This window comes from Poecilia mexicana, unplaced genomic scaffold (genome assembly GCF_051168715.1).
Source record: "Poecilia mexicana isolate PSO_F unplaced genomic scaffold, ASM5116871v1 scaffold_4, whole genome shotgun sequence".
Lineage (NCBI taxonomy): Eukaryota > Metazoa > Chordata > Actinopteri > Cyprinodontiformes > Poeciliidae > Poecilia > Poecilia mexicana.
In genome coordinates, this window is record NW_028263373.1 from 24,912,372 (window position 1) to 24,936,086 (window position 23,715).

The 23,715-nt window shown below is 39.7% G+C and overlaps 2 protein-coding genes across 2 annotated transcripts; both read left to right on the top strand.

The window, feature by feature from the left end:
• Positions 1-673: 673 nt before the first annotated feature.
• On the top strand, positions 674-3,228 carry LOC106911435 (uncharacterized). Its single transcript, XM_088005304.1, has one exon. The coding sequence runs from the start codon at positions 719-721 to the stop codon at positions 2,840-2,842; it is 2,124 nt and encodes a 707-aa protein (XP_087861430.1). The 5' UTR covers positions 674-718; the 3' UTR covers positions 2,843-3,228.
• Positions 3,229-10,326: 7,098 nt separating this feature from the next.
• On the top strand, positions 10,327-23,587 carry LOC106910742 (meprin A subunit beta-like). Its single transcript, XM_014977424.2, has 15 exons — positions 10,327-11,074; positions 11,164-11,191; positions 12,315-12,365; positions 12,443-12,486; positions 12,679-12,757; positions 12,843-12,960; positions 14,481-14,659; positions 15,412-15,630; positions 18,601-18,750; positions 20,090-20,305; positions 20,499-20,755; positions 21,386-21,596; positions 21,678-21,854; positions 22,385-22,647; positions 23,470-23,587. The coding sequence occupies exons 1-15, from the start codon at positions 11,033-11,035 to the stop codon at positions 23,512-23,514; spliced, it is 2,079 nt and encodes a 692-aa protein (XP_014832910.2). The 5' UTR covers positions 10,327-11,032; the 3' UTR covers positions 23,515-23,587.
• The last annotated feature ends 128 nt before the right edge of the window (positions 23,588-23,715 follow it).

Sequence of the window (23,715 nt, forward strand, 5' to 3'; positions counted from 1 at the left end):
CCCCGTTACCCAAAATAATGATTGTTTTTTATAGATTTAGTTTACAATGACAAACAAAAATCATGCGTTTGCATAGATCTGAAAATGACATAGCCTTGACATTTACTGTGGCACACATTGTGTTTGTGGTGGTCAAGCATGGTGGGATGGGTTTGAGATCCCTGGTTTTCTCATGGGTAAATCTTACAACTTTATTTGTGCTCTGCCCACACAATTTATTTGGTTTGTTACTTTAATTAGTTCATGTCATTTTCATTTAATTGAATGATTTTATATTTATATTTATGGCATTAACTTAGCAAACCGTTACCTGTTCCCACATCAATGTTCCAATGTTTGCTGACACAAGAACAAGAAAATAAATGTTTGACTAAACAAGCAAAATTTACTTTCTTATGTATAGATACTGAAAAAAGTTCAAAAGAAATTATCATATATGGGACAAAATCCAAGTGAATCAGACTATTTTGAATATAAACAAGAATAAAAAGTATGCCATTTGCTGGTGGGATGATGTAACACCACCAGCAAAAGAAGAGTCTGTGATGTCACTAGTGAGGCAGTCTGTGTGATGTCATAAACTATACATATAGAACAGAATTCTGCATATTTTTCATTGCTGTATCACTGACTAGTTCAGACATTAGCAAAGCTTTTTCAAAACGACCGTTCAGGTAATTTAGAAATCGATAGATTTTGGAGAACGTATTGAGGGAAAATGTCTTATCAAAACCCGAGAAGCCACAATGGAATGATGGGACCCCAGGTGAGAAGGGGCATCCATCGAAATGTCCAAGGCGGGTTCCATCCTGTGCACCCGAATGTTTTGCACGAGGAAATCCAAAGGATGGGCTCTCTTTTAGAAATGGAGAGAGCCCAAAGGTTTGAAGACAATCAAAGACTGGCCCAGCTGGAAGCAGAGCTGGAAGAAACGAAACTCCAGTTAAAAAGGCAGAAAGCTCTTAAAGAAGTGTTTATCAACAAGGGCAAAGAGACAAAGAGGGAACTCGAGAGAATAGAGAAGCTTTGTGATCCAGCAGTTATTAATGCTGCGATCCTCGCTTCCAAGGTGCACAATGATATGAAATATAAGAACAAGAAGATGCTCCAACAAGACTTTGTAGAATTAAAGATGGCCCACCTCCACAGCCAAGAAGCATTTACATCAGAAATCCAGGCTGAGAAAGAAAAAAGCAAAACCCTTCAAGAAGAACTGGACAAACTCCAGACTTCCCACGAGGAGCTTTGCTCCAAGTATGAATCCGACGTTGCTCTGGTGAGGCAGGAGGCCGAGATGCAAAAGTTTTATGAAGAGAGGGTTAGTGAGGTACAACTGGTCCTTGAGAATCTAAGAGCTGAAAAGGACGATATGTTTCAAAAGATGTCAGAAGACATCACATTTCTGCAAAGTAGCGAAAAAAGTTTACAGGAAGAATTGCACCAGGTGAAACGTTCATACGAAGAACTCAATGAGAAGTATGAAAGAGATGTTTCTGGTCTTAAAGTCCAAGTGGAAAGACATCAGAAAGAGCTAGAGCATGAAAGAGAAGCCTGTTCAGATAGAGCAAAGAAAGACATCGAGGAAATCAACAAACTGAGAGAAGATCGAGACTTTATTTATGAATCAATGACAAAAGAGTTCACGTTTCTGCAAATCAGTGAACACAATTTGCTGGTGGAGTTGGACCAGGTGAAACGTTCATATGAAGAACTCGATCAGAAGTATAAAAGAGATGTTTCTGGTCTTAAAGCCCAAGTGGAAACACATGAGAAAGAGCTAGAGCGTGAAAGGAAAGCCAATTCAGATAGAGCAAAGAAAGACCTCGAGGAAATCAACAATCTGAGAGAAGATCGAGACTTTATCTATGAATCAATGACAAAAGAGTTCACGTTTCTGCAAAGCAGCGAAAAAAGTTTACAGGCAGAATTGGACCAGGTGAAACGTTCATATGAAGAACTCGATCAGAAATATGAAAGAGATGTTTCTGGTCTTAAAGCCCAAGTGGAAACACATGAGAAAGAGCTAGAGCGTGAAAGAAAAGCCAATTCAGATAGAGCAAAGAGAGATGACCTTGAGCAAATCTACAAACTCAGATATGAAGCAATGTCAAAAGAGGTCCAGACCCTGCATCAGAAATTCAAGAAGATCGCAAAAGATTTAAAATGTAATATGGGCCAATATGAAACAAGCCATTCTTCACTTCTACAGAAGGTGGAAAAGCTTCAGATAAAGATAATTCAGGAGACAAAAGAACACTTGAAGAACGTGGTGCTTCTCAAGAATATGAAAGCCATAAATGCCACCCTCCGAGTAAACACGGCAAAAGAGATAGAATTACTGCAAGAGAAGGAAAGGGATGCGCAGACTAAGTTAGAGAAGATAAAAGATTTATACCAGGTGCTGCATTGTAGATATGAAACCGACATTGCTGCACTGAAACAAGAAGTAGAACAATTTCAGCAAGTAAGTTGTGAGAGAAATATTAATTTGGAAAAAGCAAATGACTATCTAGACCTTGCCAACTTTCTGACAGATGAGAAGGAAGATCTCGAACAAAAAACACCACAAGAGTTCATAGATTTTCAAGAGGAGGAGAAAGAGAGCCAACCTGACCATGTTGAAGTTTTACATCAAGAGGTTTCTTCTGAGGAGGATTTCTTAGAAGAAACCTCATCAATTTGTCCCCTGTATTTGGAAATGACAGACTTCGCTGCAGGATCCATCCAGGAGAATTTGGACAACATGGAGGATGATAAAAGGAAAAAGCCAAAGCTTTCAATTTGGAAAAGGATGCAAAACTCTATGCGTTTCAAGAAATCGAAAAAAGAAAGAAAAGAGTGAACTAAAATCAAGAACATCTAGCTTTAACCATCGTGCCATGCGACACTCCGTTATGAGGAAATTTAGAAAGGCCAGTTTTTTTCCTCCCATTAAAGAACTATAAAAAAGATCCCTTCCTAACCCAATTCAAAAACACACTAAAACTTTAAGATGAATTTGAAATAGAAAAAGAATGGGCAGCACGGAGATGCAGTGGCTAGCACTGCAGCTGCACAGAGAGGATGTGTCACATCTTTGCTGTGTGGAGTTTGCATGTTCTCCCCGTGCCTGCGTGGGTTTTCTCCAGGTGCTCTGGTTTCCCCCACATCCCCTAAAACATGTAGGTTAGGTCAATTGGTCAATGTAAATTGCCCCCTAAAGGAGTTTAAGAAACTGCAAGAATTGCTTCTTTACACACATGCACACATATAAACATGCTAAATAAATATTTAGCTTAATGCTAAACATTTAGCTTAATTTATTAAGCTAAATATTTATTTAGCTTAATGCTAAATTTATTAAGCTAAATATGTATTTAGCTTAATGCTAAATTAAACTAAATAAATATTAATAAAATAATAATATTTAATTATTAAATTAAATATTTATTTTAATAAATAATATTTAATTATTAAATAATAATTAAATAATTTAATTAAATTATTTATATAAAAGCTAAATAAAATATTTAGCTTTTATTAAGCTAAATATTTATTTAGCATTAAGCTAAATATTTATTTAGCTTAATGCTATATGTATTTTTTAAACTAAATATGTATTATTTAGCCTGATTGGGCTCCGTGGGTTAAAGCCCGGCCACCAGGCGCTCGCTGTCGAGCGCCTGATGGACGTTATAAAAGCTTAATATTTAGTGACTAAGCTATATATTTGGCATTGACCTAATAATAAGCCTTGAGCAAGCTGAATACTTAGCTCTGAGCTAAATATTTAGTTCAATTTGGAGTATTTACCTCCAAACTAGCTATTTAATTTTAAGCTAAATACTTTGTTGGTAAAGTAAATATTTACCTTGCTAATTGAATATTTAGTTTGAAATGGTGACATTTATAAATCAACGAATAACATGGAGAAACTACAAAATTCCTGCAGAAATTTTAAGGGGCCTGCTAAGTGCACCCATCACTTTTAACCCAGTGTTTCAAATTTGCAGAGAAAAATAGATATATGCAGGTCTGACATACTTTACCCACCACTAGCACACAGTAACTGTAGATATTGTGAGATATATTATGATGATATGAGTAACCATTGAAATGCAATGTATAAACCCAAAGTCAGTGAAATTCAATCCGAGACCGACGACTATAAGCTTCGCACATGTGGTTCTCACTCATGGTCCAAAATAAAAAAAACATGAAGAAAGTTGGTAATTGTTAATTTCTAAAAAAAAAAAAAAAATTCAATTTTCATACTAAAATTTTTAATTTAGATTCAAAAATTCAGAGAAGTAATAATTTTATGTAAGCAAAACATGAATAGTCACAGGAAATATGTATTCTTCCCACAATGCATTGTGAGATCTGATTCAGCGCTGTGAGAATACTCACTGCCTCTGTCTCGGACCCTGCTATGGTAATTAATTATCTGCACCTGGGCTGGCTCTCTCTGTCAGACAAGATGCTGGTTTCTATACTTGTGAGACACCCAGCGTCGGTCTCCAGGACCCTGACAAAAAACCATAAGCCCTAGGAAAATTTTGAAAACATTTTACAGGAGCAGGCATGTGTATCTATGTCATGACCAACTTTGAGATCATTAGGCCTCTATTTGTGCCTGTGAGGGGGACTTATAAAGAGTTGTAGAGTCAGACCTCCACTGTGCTGTGTGTGTGTTTCAGAGAGAAATCTTAGAGATGCTGTGAGTTCCTCAGACTCAAGTTTTTTCGTTTTTCTCAATTTATGTCGTCATTTTTACACAGAATCCCAATAAAAATAGTAGCTCACTTGCCGGGATCGAGCCGCACGTTTTGATACCACTTTTGTGGGGTTTCTCGCAGCGGTACGAGCCGCATTAACGGTAACAGAAGAATAATAAATTATATTTATTGCCTCCATGCAATGCATGGAGGCAGTGACTGACCTGCTTCGCAGGTCAGTCACTGCTCTCCCTATGCATTGCTATGGGCAGGCCCCAACTAGAAAATTCCTGCAGAAATTTTGAGGGGCATGCCAAAGTGTGCCCGTCGGTTTTTAATCCAGCGTTCTGATGCAAAAAATTAGCATTAATGCTAAAGAAAGCTGCAATGTAATCAATAACCTGTGGAGAGTCAGAAGCATGTGGACTAAGCTGTACTTGTACCATTCAGTATGTTGCATACATTAAAATTAGCCAAAATGCTAATAATAGCATGAATGGTATCAGTAGAATGTGGCAACACTAATCCCATGTGTAACAGTGGTTTGGTTAAACCAGTTATCTAACACAAAAAAGAGCAATTACATGATGTAAAAATTGTCAAGACTTATATTTTGAAAATTTTCAATAAGCTTCAATAAGCTTCATTTGAAATTGCCACACTAATTTCATGTGTAATAGTGATCAGGATAAATGAGTTATATAATGCTCAAAGCACAAGTAGTTTATAATACCAGCCAACTCCTCCTCTGTAATAATTGAGTGTTCCGCCATGTTGTAGTTCTGACATGCTGCTCAGGCCTCTGTTTTAACTGAGTCTTGGCCATAGATAGAACTACAGTTATGGCAGTTATGGCTGCTGGTTTGTAGTCCAAACCAGCAGCTCTGCCTTTCTCTGGATTCTGTTGCTATAGCGATTGGCCCTCAGCCAACTGCTGTGTGTGTGAGACAGAAAGCTGGGGAAGGATTTCTATCTTTGAGACAACCATGAAATGCTAATGTTAATGAACTGCCTTGCTGCGCAAGGCAGTTCACTATCCTGAGAAGAAAAACATAAAAAAAAGATATATATTATGCACTTTTGTGAGTGCAATTTTCAGAGTTTTATTTTGAAACTTTCAGTAAACTTAATTTTCATAACCACACTAATCCAATGTGTAACCGTGGTTTGGTTAATCTACCTGTATAAAGCCCAAAACAGGAAGTAGTTCTAACTGCCAGCTGAGGCCTCCTCTGTAATAATTGAGTGGTCCACCATGTTGTAGTTCTGACCTTCTGCTCTGCCCTCTGTATTAAAGTGTTCCGCCATTCTTAGGACTACAGAGTATTTGTAGTCCAAACCCCAGCAGTTCTCCCTATCTCTGTATTCTGTTGCTATAGTGATGAAAGTGCCCTGGGTGTGTGTGAGACTTATCTATCTTTATGAGACACCCAGTCAGTTTTAATGAAAAAAGCAGTCCGAACGACTGCTTCCCGTTCAGGATCCGTAAGGCCGATCCAAAAACCGTTTGAAGCAAATGAGAGGGCTATTGGTCGTCTCATTTAGTACCGCGATTCATATCTGTAGCTCATTCACAGTAATTGCAGTGATGAGAGAAAAATGGTGTGCGCTGAGCTCAGAGATTTTTCAGAAATGTATGTAAAACACTGGGGAGGAGCGTCAGTTAGTCCTGTCCCAAAACTTTGCTCTGAAGCACCTGGACCGAAAACCGTAAGCCCTAGGGAAATTTTGAAAACATTTTACCGGAGCAGGCATTCGTATCAATGTCATGACCGACTTTCATACCAATAGAGCAATTTTTGCACGCATGAGAGCGATTTCAAAATTATTTTTGGGGTCAAAATTCCACTCTTTTTCTCACTCTAAAAAAGCGTCAGTTGGTTTCAGTTACACTCTAAGGTTTGGCAGTTGTATGGAATGAACCATTGCAAGTGATTAACAGTGTGGACAAAGGACCATATGCAGTAAAGACAATCTTGGGCTGGACGGTGAATGGACCGCTTAGAAGTAAAATGGACATGATGAGCGACACATTGACAGGAATTACTGCAAACCGGATCTCAGTGGCTAAACTAGAGGAACTCTGGCAACTGCAGTTCAAGCAGGACTTTCCTGATGCTGGACAAAGGGAAGCCATGGAGATATCCAAGGACGATCATCAGTTCATGAGAATGGTGTCTCAATCTGTGAAATTGGAAGATGGTCATTATAACATTTGCTTCCCAGTGAAGGAGACATCTATAAAGATGCCAAACAACAGAGCAGTTGCAGTACAACGTGCACTGAATTTACGTAAGAGGTTTTCAAAGGACATTAAGTTTCATGGAGAGTACGTTGGATTTATCAATGATCTGCTCAAGAGAGGCTTTGCAGTGAAACTTGACAGTAATACCTGTGGCCCAGAGGGAAGAACATGGTATCTGCCTCATCATGGGGTTAGACATCCAACCAAGCAGAAACTGCGAGTCGTCTTCGACTGTGGAGCAAGCTTTCAAGGAACAGCATTGAACAAACAACTATTGCAGGGGCCGGACCTTACTAGCTCTCTAGTAGGTGTTCTCGTGAGGTTCCGTCAAGAGCCTGTGGCGGTCATGGCGGATGTTGAAGCCATGTTCCACCAAGTTAGAGTCTGCAGTGAGGACACAGATCTCCTTAGGTTTCTCTGGTGGCCTGAGGGGAACTATGACACGGATCTGGTCGAACACAAGATGTTAGTGCACATTTTTGGTGCAACATCATCACCAAGTATTGCTACCTATGCACTTCAAAGGTGTGCTACAGATTTCGCAGACGAGTTTACTGAGGAGACGGTCAAAACAGTGCGGAAAAACTTTTACGTAGATGACTGTCTTAAGTCAGTTTCTGATGAGGACAAAGCCATCACACTATGTGCTGAGTTAAGAAGCATGTTGAAAAAAGGAGGTTTTCGACTGACCAAGTGGTCAAGTAACAGCAGGAAGGTCCTCAGTTCAATTCCAGAAGAGGAAAAGGCACAAGGATTTAAAATTCTGGACTTAGATGAAGACCATCTGCCGATGGAAAGAACATTGGGCATCCAGTGGTGCACTGAATCAGATCAGTTCAGGTTCAAGATCAACCTCAAAGATCGACCACACACTAGGAGAGGTCTGCTTTCCTTGGTCAGCTCCATCTTTGACCCTTTGGGATTTCTTGCTCCAGTAATACTTCCAGCAAAAAGAATTCTACAGGATTTATGTCGGCAGAAGTATAGCTGGGATGAAGATCTACCAGACGATGTGGTAAAAATCTGGAAAAGTTGGATTTCAAGTCTGTCTCTGCTCGAGAAGTTTGGAATCAACCGATGTGTCAAGTCAAAGCAGTTTGGTGTGCCAGTGTATACACAGCTTCATCACTTTGTTGATGCGAGTGAAGATGCCTACGGAACAGCAAGTTACCTGCTGCTGTGCTCTGAAACAGGGGAAACTCAATGCACACTGATCATGGCCAAGACAAGGGTTGCACCTTTAAAATCACCAACCATCCCAAGAATGGAATTTATGGCTGCTACAGTTGCAACAAAGATGGACACACTGCTAAGAAAGGAGCTGGAGCTGGAGCTTGCTAAATCGGTCTTTTGGACTGACAGCACGGCTGTGCTAAAGTATCTCAGGAGTGAAAGCACCAGATTCAAGACTTTTGTCTCCAATAGGATCTCAGCCATCCTGGAACACTCTGAGACATCACAGTGGGGATACATCAACACTAATCTGAATCCAGCTGATCATGTTTCAAGAGGACAAACTGTGGAAGAATTTTTGAAAAACAAGGTTTGGCTATCTGGACCCAGTTTCTTGCTTGGCTCACATGACCAATGGCCCAAAAATCCAGATCCTGGAATGCCAGATATTGATGACCCGGAGATCAAAAGAATGACTCAAGTGCACATCATTCATGTACAAGAATCAAAGGATGTCTTGGATCCGCTGATGAGCCATTATTCATCTTGGACAAAGCTGAAACGTGCTGTAGCTTGGTTCTTAAAACTGAAAGAGTTGCTGAAGGAACTTAAAGAAAGGAGGAAGGAACTAAAAGATGATGAGAACAAGATGGACAGGTTCAAGAAGATTTTCAAAGCAAAGAATTTGACATGTGACAACTTGGTTGAAGCGGAAACAGAAATTGTTAAATACTATCAAAGGCAAAGTTTCAAAGAAGATTTGGCTATGCTGCAAGAACATCGGAGGGTAAAGAAAAGTAGCTCACTTTTTAAGCTAAATCCAGTGCTAGAAGATGGAGTTATGAGAGTTGGTGGAAGGTTGCACCGTTCAGCAATGCCTTTCGATTCCAGACAGCAAGTCATCCTGCCAAAGGAGTCACATGTCACAGATCTTGTGCTGAGACACATTCACGACACTACAGCTCATGCAGGAAGGAATCACATGTTGGCTCAACTGCGACAAAGATTCTGGATCCCAGGAGCCAGCGGAGCCATCAGAAGATTTCTATCCAAATGCATAATCTGCAAAAGACTACATGGAACCACAGGCAAACAACTTATGGCAGATCTACCTACCTGCAGGATCCTTCCGGATGATCCTCCATTTACCAGAGTTGGTATTGATTATTTCGGCCCACTCCTAGTAAAAAGAGGTAGAAGTCAAGTAAAGAGATACAGCGTTATCTTCACCTGTCTTGCTATAAGAGCTGTGCATCTCGAGATTGCCTCTTCACTTGACACTGATTCATGTCTGAACGCAATCAGAAGATTTATTGCCAGAAGAGGACAGGTGAGAGAGATTTATTCGGATAATGGAACCAACTTCAAGTCAGCTGACGCTGAGATAAGAAAAGCAATTAAGGCATGGAACACCAGCAAGATTGAAAATCATTTGCAACAAGATGGTGTTCAGTGGCATTTCAATCCGCCAACAGGTTCACACCACGGAGGAAGCTGGGAGCGTCTAATCCGTTCAGTGAGGAAAATCCTGAACATCACAGTCAAGGAGCAACTTTTGGATGAGGAGGGTCTACACACCTTGCTTTGTGAAGCAGAAGCAATTATAAACAGCAGGCCCATTACAAAGGCTTCATCAGACCTTCACGACCTGGAGGCACTAACCCCTAATCATCTGTTGTTGCTAAGGGGTAATTCCTGTTGGTAATTCAAACCTGAATTACCAACAGGAGTCTTTCAGAAGGATGATCAGTACACAAATCGCCGTTGGAGACAGGTGCAATACCTCGCAGATATCTTTTGGAAACGCTGGTGCAGGGAATATCTGTCCCAGTTCCAAGAACGTCAGCGGTGGTCTTCACCTAAAAGAAACTTCTGCGTGGGAGACGTGGTTCTGATCGTGGACGACACCTCTCCCAGGAACTCATGGCCACTTGGAAGAGTTGTGGAGACATTTCCGGACAGAAATGGCTTTGTTCGGCAGGTGAAAGTAAAGACTAAGACTAATGAGCTTTGTCGTCCCATAACAAAGCTATGTCTTCTGCAGGGATCAGAAGATGACAGATAAAGGATCTAAGGTCAAGGCCTCATTCCTGAGGTGAAAGACAATGGACTTGATTTTCTCAGTAAATGTGATGTAATTTAGGCTTTTCTTGTTCATGTAAACTCTTACGTTTGTAATTGTTTCAAGAATATTGATAACAATTAGGGGCCGGTAATGTAGAAGCCTAAATTCAATTTTAGTTCATTCAGACCTTTTGGATAAATTATGTTTATATTTCTTATACTAATTCGTTATATTGGATTACTAAGGTCATGTAAATTTGCATAAGTAATTGGAGTTAAGGATTTTAGGGTGTGGCCAGGCAGAATCAGTTGGGCAGTTGGAGTGGAGCCACACAGTTTTTTGACCTCTCTCTCTTTCTCTCTCGCTTTCTCTCTTAGGACTCTTTTGTTTATTATTTTTGAGGAAAGGTAATATTTGTACCGTTTTTATTTTGAAGTAAAACCGTTAACTTTTATCAAGAGGACCCAGTTTGCCTTTTTTTGGTCGTTTTTTTTTTTGTCAACAAGTGGACTGAAGGCGAAGGACGGAGAGCGTCAAGCTTATGGCTTCAGTATTTGGGAACCTACACAAGGTTTAGCTTAAGTGTTTCCAGGAAGTGTTTACTGACGTGTGTTAAACTGTACTACATCTGCAGAAATATGCCTCAACTGTGCTGAAGTTTATTAGTCTGGCAACAACATTAAAGAGTGAATGGGATGTCGGTAATAATTAACGAGGCAAATAACCACAATATGTCTGCCCCTTGACTCATAAAATTGATTAGATAGTTTGTGCATTATCAACACAGGCGTTTCCTTTGATGTTCAAAAAGAGCAGAAGATTTACTGTGTGAAGGAGTCTGCATCTGGAGCCATGATGCTCAGGTGGATCGTTCTGCTGTTTGGGTTTGGACTGGTAAGTACTGAGTCTCTTTAAATGTGGATAAGATGCTTCAGAGGAGTGAAGATATGCAGCGATGCAACTCAATATGTTTTATGTTACAGACAGCAGCAAAACTGACAAGTGAAACAGGTGGGTGAACACATTTAGAACAAGACGACTCAATTCTCAAGGTTCTGCTTTTTGCTTTCAAGCCTTCATTTAGTAGCTTTGAGTTTCTTCTGCTGCCCAGTTTACTTACAGGTCAAAAGGTAAAGTTAGAAATTACATCAAAAGTCATCCTCTAATTGAAAGCTGTAATTTGAAAGTATACATATAGCTATCTATTTATGTAAATCTATATATGCTTCCAAGAAGCAAATTTATTGAAACTTTCCTCCTAAGAAGCAAGACAAGAAACCAGTCTGCCATGTATATCTTGGGTACATCAACCAATTCTACAGAAGGAACATTGAAACCCAGAAACTTAGTGACTGCAAACTCCTACCACTTTTGCCACCATTGTCCCACTGTACAGGGTCTGAACCCTCATTCATTGAGAAATGATTGGTGGAGGCAAGGACTCTGGTGAAGTTTGAAACGATTGGAACTGATTTTACACTGATTCTTTAACATCAAGGCTGTGAAGGATGCAATGCGCCAGTTCAATCATGAAGGAAGTTACACTATGAAGCTTACCAGAAATTGCATGTGCTGTAAACCACCATCCCTCACTGTGAACAGAGAAGTTTTGAGCCAAACTAGAGGGGTGTTAATTAAAGCTGCAGGCTTTAAACATTCCTCTTGCTCCGACTTTAATTGCTCAATATTTGAAAGCTTGGTCAACAGGAACTGAATGACTTTGTTCACTTCCTCCACTGCCAATGGCAAACAACAACCACAGGCAGACTACAGTTCTACAGCAGTGCAGAATACAGCTAACAAGTCCTGCTTCTATTTGCTAATTGGCCCGGATGACATTCACCTTGAAAATTTGAGCTCAAAGGGAGTCTGAAGGGAGGTACGAACTGAGTGGCATTGTGGACAAAGGAAATGGCCAAACTTCACCCAAAGTAAAACAGTTACTTCAGAAACGACAGGAACTGATGTTCACAAAATTCTCATGATCTCCTCATGTAGACATGAGGAGATCTTGAGAATTAACTTATTTTGTGCATTTTGTAACTTATTTTTCAAAATGCCACCATACTGTACATGACAAGTTAGGAAACAGTGCTGCAGCATCTTAATATCCTGACTTATTCCACGTCCGCAGAAACTGATGTTGATCAGAGCCAAGACTGGGACATCTTTGACATCAATAAAGGTTTGTTTAGTTTTGGTCATCTTGCTGTTCTCAAAGTTTGTGCTTAACCTCTCATCAATAACTATAATCCTTCCCAGCCGCCGACCTGGACCTGCTGGAGGGGGATATAGAGAAGGATGAAGTGAGTGTCATGAAGCTGTATTTTCACTCCAATCTCTTCACTGTTGATCCAAACCAAAAATGTGTGGACTATTATATATTCTCGGACACTCCTCAGTAATAGTGAAATTCCAACAGCAATCACATGACAACTTTTGATTACAACTGCTCTGGATTAATTCTACATTATAACAGCATTCCTCTTTCAATCTAGAACCTTGACAGAAATTCCATCATAGGGGATGAGTATCGCTGGCCAACAACCATTCCCTACTACCTGGAGGACAGCTTAGGTAAGATGTACTGAAAAGTGACATACTACACCATAAACGTATTAAAACATGCTGCTTTAAATGGCTCCTGCTCTTTGTGATATAGACATCAATGCTAAGGGAGTAATACTGAAGGCATTTGATCAGTACAGACTAAAGACTTGCATTGACTTTACACCGTGGAAGGGAGAGGAGAACTACATCTCTGTGTTCAAAGGCAGTGGGTGAGTAAAGCTTGACTGTTGCCTTTACTTCAAGTCTCTGTTTCTTTTCTGCTTAATAAGTTACAAATCAAAACCAGGAGCATGGCATAAAACCCGAAACCATCGCATAAGCAATCATGACAGGTGCCCTTGCTCCCTTAATTAATATCTGACTGTCACACACATTTTGTCATGGTACAAGTCACAGAAAATGAGAAATATTATTTTAATTAAACATATGTAGAGAAGAAACCTAATTGGCAGCATTAACCTCTCAATTCCTTCGCTCTATTAGTCTATTAGTCATCCTCCTCAGTATCTTTACTGTGGCGTCTAAAGTCAGTTCTCAACAGCAGGTATGTTGTGTATTTTCTGTACCTAGTTCAGCACATCTGAGTCAAACAGCACCTGTGCAGAACGTTGACATGCTGCAGAGGAAGCTGGGCTGTTTGAATCAGTTGTGTTGGAGTAGAGACTCGTCTAAAAGTGGTAGGACACTGGACCTTAGAAAGACGACAAATGAGATTAAACCGTTCCATAGTCACTTCCTGCCCTAAATAGATACATCACTGAAGCATAGCAGTGACGTATCATATTCATTGTGTCATAGAAGCCATATGGTATGGTACATCTCATACCACAGTTGTCATGCCAACTATGGTATCACATAGTTAGTGGAGGTTCTACATAGATACCCCATTGACGCACTTCGTTATCAGTATGCATTTTCTGGCTTCTGTACATAACAATCTGCTCAGAGGGAGCCACCTGTTATCGGCTGCAGTTCTCCAGTCTGACCCTGAACTCTGCTGTGTTTATATAAACCATTGAGTCACAGCTGATTTCCCACATTTTTCTGTTCTTAAGCTGGCACTTTGGAAACTATTCACACTATTCTCAAGGCATCTGAGCCCCAGTTATGAATTATCATATTACTACTCAATATATTTTGATCCCACTCTCTATGGCATAAAACCCCACAGGTCTGTATGATGTGTACTCTGTCTGGTAGTTTATCACATCTTCAAACTAAGTCGCCGTGCTTTGGAACACATCATGACTGGTTTCTGTGTTTGCATAATCAGAGTTTTTTTTTTTTTTTAGGCCATAGGTCCATCCAAGCCCTTCTTCTGAATTATCATTTTTCTACCTCAACACATATATTATTCATATATATCATATTCACTCATTCTCCTGTTCAAGTTCTTTGCAGATTTTACACAAGAGTCTTTCCTACTACTTTAAACATAAAATGACTGAGTTTCAAAACATTATTGCTCAAAGTCATAAGATGCAGATTATAGACTCCAGATCTATATGCAAGTCTTTGGATTAAATAATTTTCTCCTATTTAAGGAGGTATTTACAGATCTTAGAGAGCATCAGGCTGTTGCCAAATATAAATTCTTTCAACCTGGGTGAATGTTACTAAAAATGCTACAAAAAAAAAATCATAATTTCAGGCCTGGAATGATGAATCAGTCATTGTGACTGTTGAGAGATAACAGTGTGTGTTTCCTGACTGTTTTTTCTCTCTGGAGATGTTACTCCTCAGTAGGTAATCGGCGTGTTGGGAAGCAGCAGCTGTCCATTGGTACAAACTGCGACCGACTGGGAACAGTAGAGCATGAGTTCCTGCACGCTCTGGGGTTCTGGCATGAGCAGTCCAGAGCGGACCGCGATGACTACGTCAACATTATATGGGAACAAATTGAACCTGGTAACATCTTGTTCTTTTCTCTTCAAGTTGATTTCTATCAATTAGCCTTTTTACCTGCATTATAATTATGAATTTATAATAAAGAAACAAACATGTTGGAGTCAGTTTTGTAACTCAGAATAGAAACTGAAGCAGTTTGCTTTTTGACATTCATCCTTCTTGTAGAATCCCAATGTGCATTCTATGAAGTAGTATCTAAAAAATGGTTTATATTCTGTTGCAGGCCTGAGATGAATGTACAGCAGCAATCAGTCCTGGCCCTCAGGGCTGAGGACACACACTGGACACACACTGTCCTGTGTGTTTTAGATGTTTCTGTGACTGCATTAGTATGCCATAAACTGGCTTCTGCATTAGCTCCAGAAGCCAGTTAATCACCCTACAGCAAAAATATAGACAGTGGCAACTCTGAACCTAACCCTTCAAATTTTATGAGGCAACCTGGAGTGGATTTCCTTTAAGGTTATGAAACCCTATAAAGAATGTTAATGTTACCATCTCTGCCCTGTTTGCATTCTCTGAACTCAAGACCCAGGAAAGATACTGACTGAATTCAGTCAGATCAGTGTGAAACTGTGAAATGGACTTTAGATTGAAATAAGTGTATATAAGGGCTCTTGATATCATTGAACTAGTAATACATGTGCTTTTCTTATAGACAGAATGTCAGTACACTTTTAAGCAATTTTCATCAGCCTGTGATATTGTTCAATGACAGGCCTGAAATCTCCCAATATGTTCATGTCCTCCAGGTAAGGAGCACAACTTTAACACATATGATGACTCTGTGTCCAACACGCTGGGGGTCCCATATGACTACGGCTCTGTGATGCACTACAGTAAGACAGCCTTCACCATCGACTCTGAGCCCACCATCGTCACAAAGATCCCACAATTCATGGATGTGATTGGTCAGAGGATGGGATTCAGTGCCAGCGACCTAGCCAAGCTCAACCTGCTCTACAACTGCAGTGAGTTTCAACATGAAGCCCGCAAGATCAAGTTTGAGTTTAAAAGGGCAGTGTTATGTCAAGTTAACTTTTTTGAGCTTTATGTCAATTATAATGTTATTCCCTCATCACAAACATACCTGGGGTGTTGCTTTGATTCTTTCATTCATGTTTGAGAAATCCTTGAATCTCCATAGTAACCATTCAACTATGCAAACACCTGGTGGAGCTGAGCACTGCCTTTGAGATGCAGCTCCTCCTCTGAGCTGAAGTTTCCAAGCTTCAAAGCTTCCAGCTCACAGAGCTCCTGTCCACCACAACTCCCTCACTCAGCTCCTTCAGACTAACCAGCAGCAATTAGCAAACACCTTGTGGAATTGCTCATCTGCTGAGCTCATTATATGATCTACTTTGCAGTGCAAAGCTGGTAAAAACAATTGAAGGTAATATAGTTGATTGTGCTATAAAATGGCACTATGCGCCCCTTTAAGAAAATATTTATATTCATCATAAGGTCATATAAGCTCAACACTTAGCATTAGCAACACTTAATGGGAAGTTTGTTCACAGTATTTTTAAAGTAGTTGGTGATAATTCTGTTCTGGCCTTTATACAAAACCAAACAGGTAAAAAACTGGGCAAATGAAACAGAATTGTTGAAGTTTGTTTTTCATGTTGCTGCCGTGCTATAATAATCTCAGACTTCAGCTGTCAGGGAGCTGTGAATATCTTAGCTGCAACACAAGCATGCAGAAACTGGAGATGACAATAGGTATTCTATCCCACTTTATTAAGGAGATTAGCATCTCTCACACTCAGCAACTTATCCAGGCCCTCTGCTTATTTGTTCTCAGTCTTCTGCTCTCTTCAGTTTTACTTTTTGTCCTTTGGGCTCAAATGTATCTCAGCAGATTTTAGTTGATCTGATCATAAAGATCTACTGCAATTAAACGTTGCCCTCATTCAGGAGATCAGGTTATAGCCTCTTATTGAAGTCAACCCTTTCGTGTGTCTCAAGTAAAAGAGATCTGGCAACATAGCAGATCAAAGGTGCCTCATTCAGTTCACTTACATAACAAGTATAGTTTATGGACTGTTGATAAATTGATATAAACTGTTGATGAATACTATCTGAGGCTGTATCTTACTGTTCTTTATCTTGAACTGCAGAGAAACCAGCATTCACAGCCTTTCATGTTAACAGGTGAAAAATGTGCTGTGGAAATGAATAATATAAATAGAAAAAATAATGTTAGGAGGTGTAGTGAACGCTACTTATAAAACTATAAATTACTATGACTCAACATATATTACAGTCTTTTTCATGTTTACCCACCCAGCCTGGCCAGTTTATTATTTCATGAGATGGAAAGGTTTAGGGTCTACAGCAGGGGTGTCAAAGTCAAATGGACGGAGGGCCAAATAAAAAATTTAGCTACAAGCTGAGGGCCGGACTGATCGAATGTTCATTGAAATTTTTTTAAATGACGCATATAGTCTAGTGAACCTAATTGAACCTACTGAAAACCTAACAAATATATTCCAATATGATCAGATAGATAAAGCAATATTTTCTTATGGCTCTGTCAGTAATCTTTAATTTTCAACAGACACAACTGAAATATTTTTAAAATATAATTGGATTGAAATACAATAAAATAAAGTGGAAAAATCTATTAATCCACATATGTCAGAGTCAAGGCATTTAGATGTGTCGCCGGCGACACATCTAAATTTGCAGTACCGTAATTCCGCCACACGTAGCGCTAAGTGGAAAAATTCCAACGGTTTCTGAAAGGGGAGACGTTGCACTTTCCAGCAAGTATCGGGTTAATACGGTAACTTCGCAGCTGCAGCTGCAGAGAGTGTAATTAATCCGGGGGGCACTCGTTTAATAGACGGTATATTTCGGCAATAACTTGGTGGATATTGAAAGTTCCGGTTGTTATGGATACATGGGTAAGTACATAATCTCACAGAACATTTAAAGAACTACTTACAGTTCAAATAAGGAAGATATTTTTTTTCAGACGGGGTGCCGGCTTGCTGCGGTCTGCGGGCCGGTTCTAATAATAAATCAAGATCATCCCAGGGGCCGTAAAAAACCTTCTCGCGGGCCGGATGTGGCCCGCGGGCCTTGACTCTGACATATGTGGTCTACAGGAATAACTCAGGATCCACTGAGGCTCAAGTGCGTTATAAACTGGAGCATGCTTGTCTCTGTCCACTTAAAGCTATTTTTATATCATTATGTACTGAGAGGATGACAACTGGGTAAAACACCCAAATCCAAAACCAACACCAGCAATCTCAACCCAAATACAGCCATACTGAAGCATGGTACCATTCTAGTGAAATGTTTTATGATGAAAAGCTGAACTACCTACCCAGAAGTGATGAGAAAAATATTCGGAGGATCCAGATTAATAATTTCAAAGTGAATTGACCATTAAGCCTGCTGGTGGAAGCATCATCCCATAGGACTGCTTTCTTTCCTCTACTAATAGTGCGTTGCAGAAAGTAGATAAATAGAGAGATTGGAGGACACAATTATCACAATTTCTGGACTGTGATAATCCCACCTTTATTGAAAATGTATGGACCATAAAGGCACATGGCAAGAAAAACATGTAAGAGTGATAAGAACTGTGATAAGAAAGAGTGACAAAATATCCATTTTGTCATGCAGGGTACAAGATTTGTCTGTAAGAACAAACCTTTTGTAGCGTTCTAGGTATGCAGCTGGTTAGGTACATAACTAGCTGAAAATATTTTGTTTTCATTAAGTTTTAGCAGGAAAATAATCAGGGTTAAGATAAATATATGTTAAACATCTATTTTTGTCAAATTAATCTATGTAATGTGTCTCACTTGAAGACATATAGAGTTACTGGAACAAATGAACTTCAATTATATTCTAATTTACTGAATGAGTCTATAGATAGACAGATACAGTTCCTTGATGTAGCTGATACTATTTCTTCTCCACAGCTAAGTCCTCCACCTTTGTAGACAGCTGTAACTTTGAGGAGGAGAACATCTGCGGGATGATTCAGGGTTCCAGCACGGCCATGTGGGAACAGCTCAGCTCTGTGTCCGGAGGCCCTCACACTGACTTCACCAACATGGGACAATGCAAAGGTGATCTGCAAGTCATTACAAGGTGTTGAGCTTAAGGATGGCATGATTCACTGGTCAGGGTCTTTTACAACAGCCACCTGTGTAAATACAGGCAAGTGTAGGATCATGCTGATAGAGATTTTACAAGACAAATATGATCAAATAGAAGTAAAATAGTGGAAAGATAACAGCACTCTCTCTTCAGACCTACAGGATTCTCGGCCAACATGTGAAATAGGAAAGCACTTTGTCACGTAATGCCGTACTTAACCGTATTTATACAATATGTCAACATGTTTATGGGGTGATGAGAAAACCCAAAGCTCTATGTTGAATAATAATAGTAAAAAATAAGATGACGAAATCAAAATTTATCTTGTTTATTCTAAAACATACAATATGTTTTAATACTTGCATGTCATTGTACACTGATATAACAGGGACAGGTGTGATTTAAAGCTGTAAACTACTCAAACCTCCTGCTCTTAATAGGCATTTAAGAGCTGCAATGTCATATTTGACCTTTGACTTGTGGGTTCAAAAGATTCAGAGCTAACAGCAAGTGCAGGGGAATCTTCAAGGACCAGTGCTGTTATTTTCTTTTTACAGTATTGTTGTTGCTCCGACTGCAGTATAACTGAATGAATACAAAGTTTATCTTTGTTAACTAATCTTAGATAGAAACAGGTCGTAAACTATGTTACCTAAGAGTTTTACAGCATTGTGTTTGCAATTAAGGTAACATATTGGTCTAAAGTTTCTGACAGTGGTGTCCAAAGCACAGGGGCCATTTCAGGTCCGGGGCTGATTTTGTGCAGCCTCTGACTCCAATTCATGAACGTCATCAACTTGATTGATGTACATGGAGACTTTTTGTTTCAACTGAAGCAAAATTATTCTCTACAAATTAAAGTCTTGTTAGAAGGTTTAACAAAACAAAAATTTGCTTTATTTGCTTTATTTTAATAAACTTGGATGAAAACAGGAAGAGTTTTAACAGAAGGAATTCCTAAGAAATGCCACAAGTGTTTTCTATTGTTTTGTTTTTCAATTGATCCCAGAGGAATTTGCAGCCTTGATGCCTTTCTCTTAATAATTGTCTAGTTAAAACAGGAAAAACACAAAATATATTTTTGTGATTTTATCTTCTTATTCTTTTAATTGTTTTCTAAACCACATGACAATACGTTTGGAGACCTCTGATCTAAGATAATCATACAAATTTATTTCACTAGTATGATATTCTGATTTTGAAATATAATTAAATGACCTGTTTAAAATGTTGGCTGTGCAAATCTAGACATGGTGTCAAAGCTGAGATGTGGAATAAGTTTTTTTTTTTTTGGCCGTCCCTGCACAGGAAATGGCTACTTCATGCATTTCAGCACAGAATCTGCTGAACCGGGGGAGAGCGCTTTCCTGGAGAGTCGTTGGCTTTACCCCAAAGCTGGAGCTCAGTGTCTGCAGTTCTTCCTCTACAACACTGGGGCAGCTGATGATGTTCTGAACATATGGGTCAGAGAGTATGACCCAGCCAGCCCCAGTGGCAAACTCAAACTATTCAAGAGCATTTCAGGTGAGAAATAATTCATTTTAACCTGCATGAACCTGTACTGAGCAGACTGCGTATGATTCAAAAATATGGGACTCTGGTGCCACCTTGTGGTAAACCCATTAATGCTCTCAGACCTAAACTAAGTCACATTTAAATGCAAATGCAGCTGATGCAGAGACTCATCTTCTGGGTGTTTGTTCTGCTTCCTTCACAGGAGGAGTGATGGGCTCTTGGGAGCTGCACTCCATCGACCTGAGCATGACCCGGAAGGCCCGGCTGGTTTTCGAGGGGTTGAGGGGAGAGAGTCCGTCACATGGAGGTTTCTCTCTGGATGACATCAACCTGTCATCCACAAAATGCCCCCAACACATCTGGCACATCCGCAACATGAGCCACCTGCTGGCCACCACGCCACCAGGACAGAAACTGTACAGTCCTCGCTTTCTGTCACCGTCCGGTTACTCCTTCCAGGTAACACACAAAAGAGGAATTATAACGCACCTTTAAAACCTAAGAGAAAAGGCATTTTTGATCTTTATTCTTGATGTAACCTCTGCAGCCTCAAGATAAAATGAAATATTTTCCTCCTGTGTAGTAAAGTTCATCTCAATGGGGTTAAGTTCCAGCCTTTGGTTCATTGTATATTGTTGATATTCTGCTAATGTTGGAAAAAGCACAATTTAAAATCACACATTAATAAGTTTTTTCACATGATAGATTATTAAAAACCTGTCATGAACCTTGACTAGGAAATGAGTTAAAACAGATTGTTTTAACTGAAGATTTAAACACAAAGCTCCTCAGAGTTTTTTCCTGTAAATTGTTGGACCATTGCATGATTTGATCTTTTAGGGGATTTTTTTTTCTCCCTGTTGAATGATGAAAATTAAGTTGTTTGGAAAACGGCCATCCAGTGGAGCCCAGTGCTCATGGTGGTTAGGTAACTGGTAATATCTGTGTTAGACGGATGAAAATGACAAGACAAAAATCTAATTTAGAAAATCATTTTCACTGTTCTTTAAAGTTACACAAATGACCTTCACTAAACATGTTACTGTATCTGTTGACCCGTTAATCTCCATATTTCTCTGGTGTCTTCAGGTGGGTGTGTACCTGAACGGACGGAGTGGCACTTCTGGGTACCTGGCTACCTACTTCCACCTGACCTCAGGCCCCAATGACCACAATCTGAAGTGGCCGTGTCCATGGCAACAAGTCACAATGGCCCTGATGGATCAGCAGTCTGATGTCAGACAGCAGATGAACATGCACCGCATGGTGACCACCGACCCCAACAAGATGTCCTCAGATGGTATGAGGGTGCTGACGGTGGGAGTCTGTTGGAGGCGTTTTCAGGAAGCTGCTGTGCCAATCAGTGTCCTGTTGGTTTCAGGTACTGAGTTTTACTGGGATGACCCCAGGAAGGTGGGCTCTGAGGTAACTGGGTCTGACGGCAGCTCTTACTACCGAGGCCCCGGCTACGGGACCAGCACCTTCATCTCACACAGCAGGCTGAGGAGCAGGAGCTTCATCAAGGGAGACGATGCCTTCTTCCTACTCAGTCTGGAAGGTGAGAGGAGTTTCTGAGGATGACGATCTAATATGGGAAAATACATAAGGCAGTATCATCCCATATATGAGATTTAGTGTTTAAATTTTCTTATACTGCAATGTCAGCACAGACAATATATGTGAGTATATTGATAAATATAAAAGAATTTATTACAGTCACGACCAAAACGGGCACTGTGTTTTTACATTTCATTTGTAACTATGTATTGTAAGTACACTGAATTACATGTTTATTATTTATGTATTTTGCAATAGATTATATAATTATGTAATCGATTAAAAATATAAAATATACAAATGATTGTGTCTTTTCACATATTACAGCATATTAAACATGTTTATTAAACATTGTCTGTGAACAGACATATCAACAGTAACTAAAGGAAATGTACTCCTCTACACAGATTTACAAGTGGTAGTAAATACTTAATTACATTGATAAGATAAAACGCACTGATCAGTTCTGTCTTTTCCTGATTGGTCAGTAATTCTACACTAACCTGAGGTCTTTTATTTATCCTCTCCTAGACGTATCTGAGCTGCTGGGTCCTCAGCCTCTGCCCCAGTCTGCAGCCTTCGCTGTTGGCCGTCTGATTGGAGCAGCAGACCAAACAGCCAGTCAGCTCTCTGCAGCTACAGCAGTGGGAGCGTGTGTAGCAGCAGCCATGATGTTGGTGGCCATGATGATTGTGGGTAATGTCTGGAGGCTGAGGAGGAGGACGAGGAGGAAGGAACAACATGTGAGGAGTGGTTGCATGGTCATAGAGAACATGCCTGGCTTCATGGACAGTGTGAGTTACACCGAGTCAGCACACATCCAGACAGACAGCTCCTTCTTCACTTTGTGTCAGCAAAACCTTTGACATGTTTACAGAAAAGCAGAGCATAACTGTGAAGTGGAAGGACATGCTCAATGGTTTTTAACGTGAAATAAGACGTAGATCAACAAGCTGCCACACTGAGAACAGGACGCCTGCTGAGCAGAACCCAGAACTCTGAGGAAAAAGTTCTGAATTCTACAATTAAAGTCAGACTTTTGAAGAAAAAAAAAACTGAGTTCTAAGATTTGTCAGAATTCTGAGAAAAACATAGAATTCTAATAAAGTCAAAATTAAAAGGTTTGAATTAAAATCAGAATTCTGAAGGAAAAAGGTCAGAATTCTAAAATTAAAGGAACAGTTATGCAGAAAAAAATAATTTTAAGATTCAAGTCATAATTCTGAAATAAGGTCAGAATTCTAAAATTTGTCAGAATTTCACTGGTTAACAACCATTCAGCATGTTTTTCCACTAACAGTTACGCCATTTTTCGAAAATACTACTGATAAATCTTGGACATAAATCTGTTTGTAGCATATTATAGACTTTATTTCAGCCACATTCAAATTGTCTGTGGTGAAAAACCTTGTATTCTCTATCAGATCACAAACTGCTAATAAAATCCACTGATGTTTGTGGTATAATGTGACAAAATGTAAAAAACTTCAAAAAACTTCAAGGGTTATGAACACTTTAATAAGGCGCTATACCGCTGCAGTTCAAGCTGTATTGTGCTTCGTCTCTTCTGATCCATCGAGTTGTTTAATGTGAGAAAAATGTCTCCTCCCCCACAGGAGCATCCAGCCGCAGACTTACCTTCTCCTTTATCTGCTCCATGATGGCCAAGAAAAGAAAGAACCACCGACCAGACTGTCCGACCATTATCACTCTCCAATAAAATCTATGACACCAGTTGTCTTTGACTTTCATCATCCCTCTAGCTTGCCTGTCATCAGGGAGACACTTCAGTCTCTTAATTTTGACCCATCAATGAATCAAGAATCACTGAAGCTGGTGGGACATTGATCCAAAGGGGATTT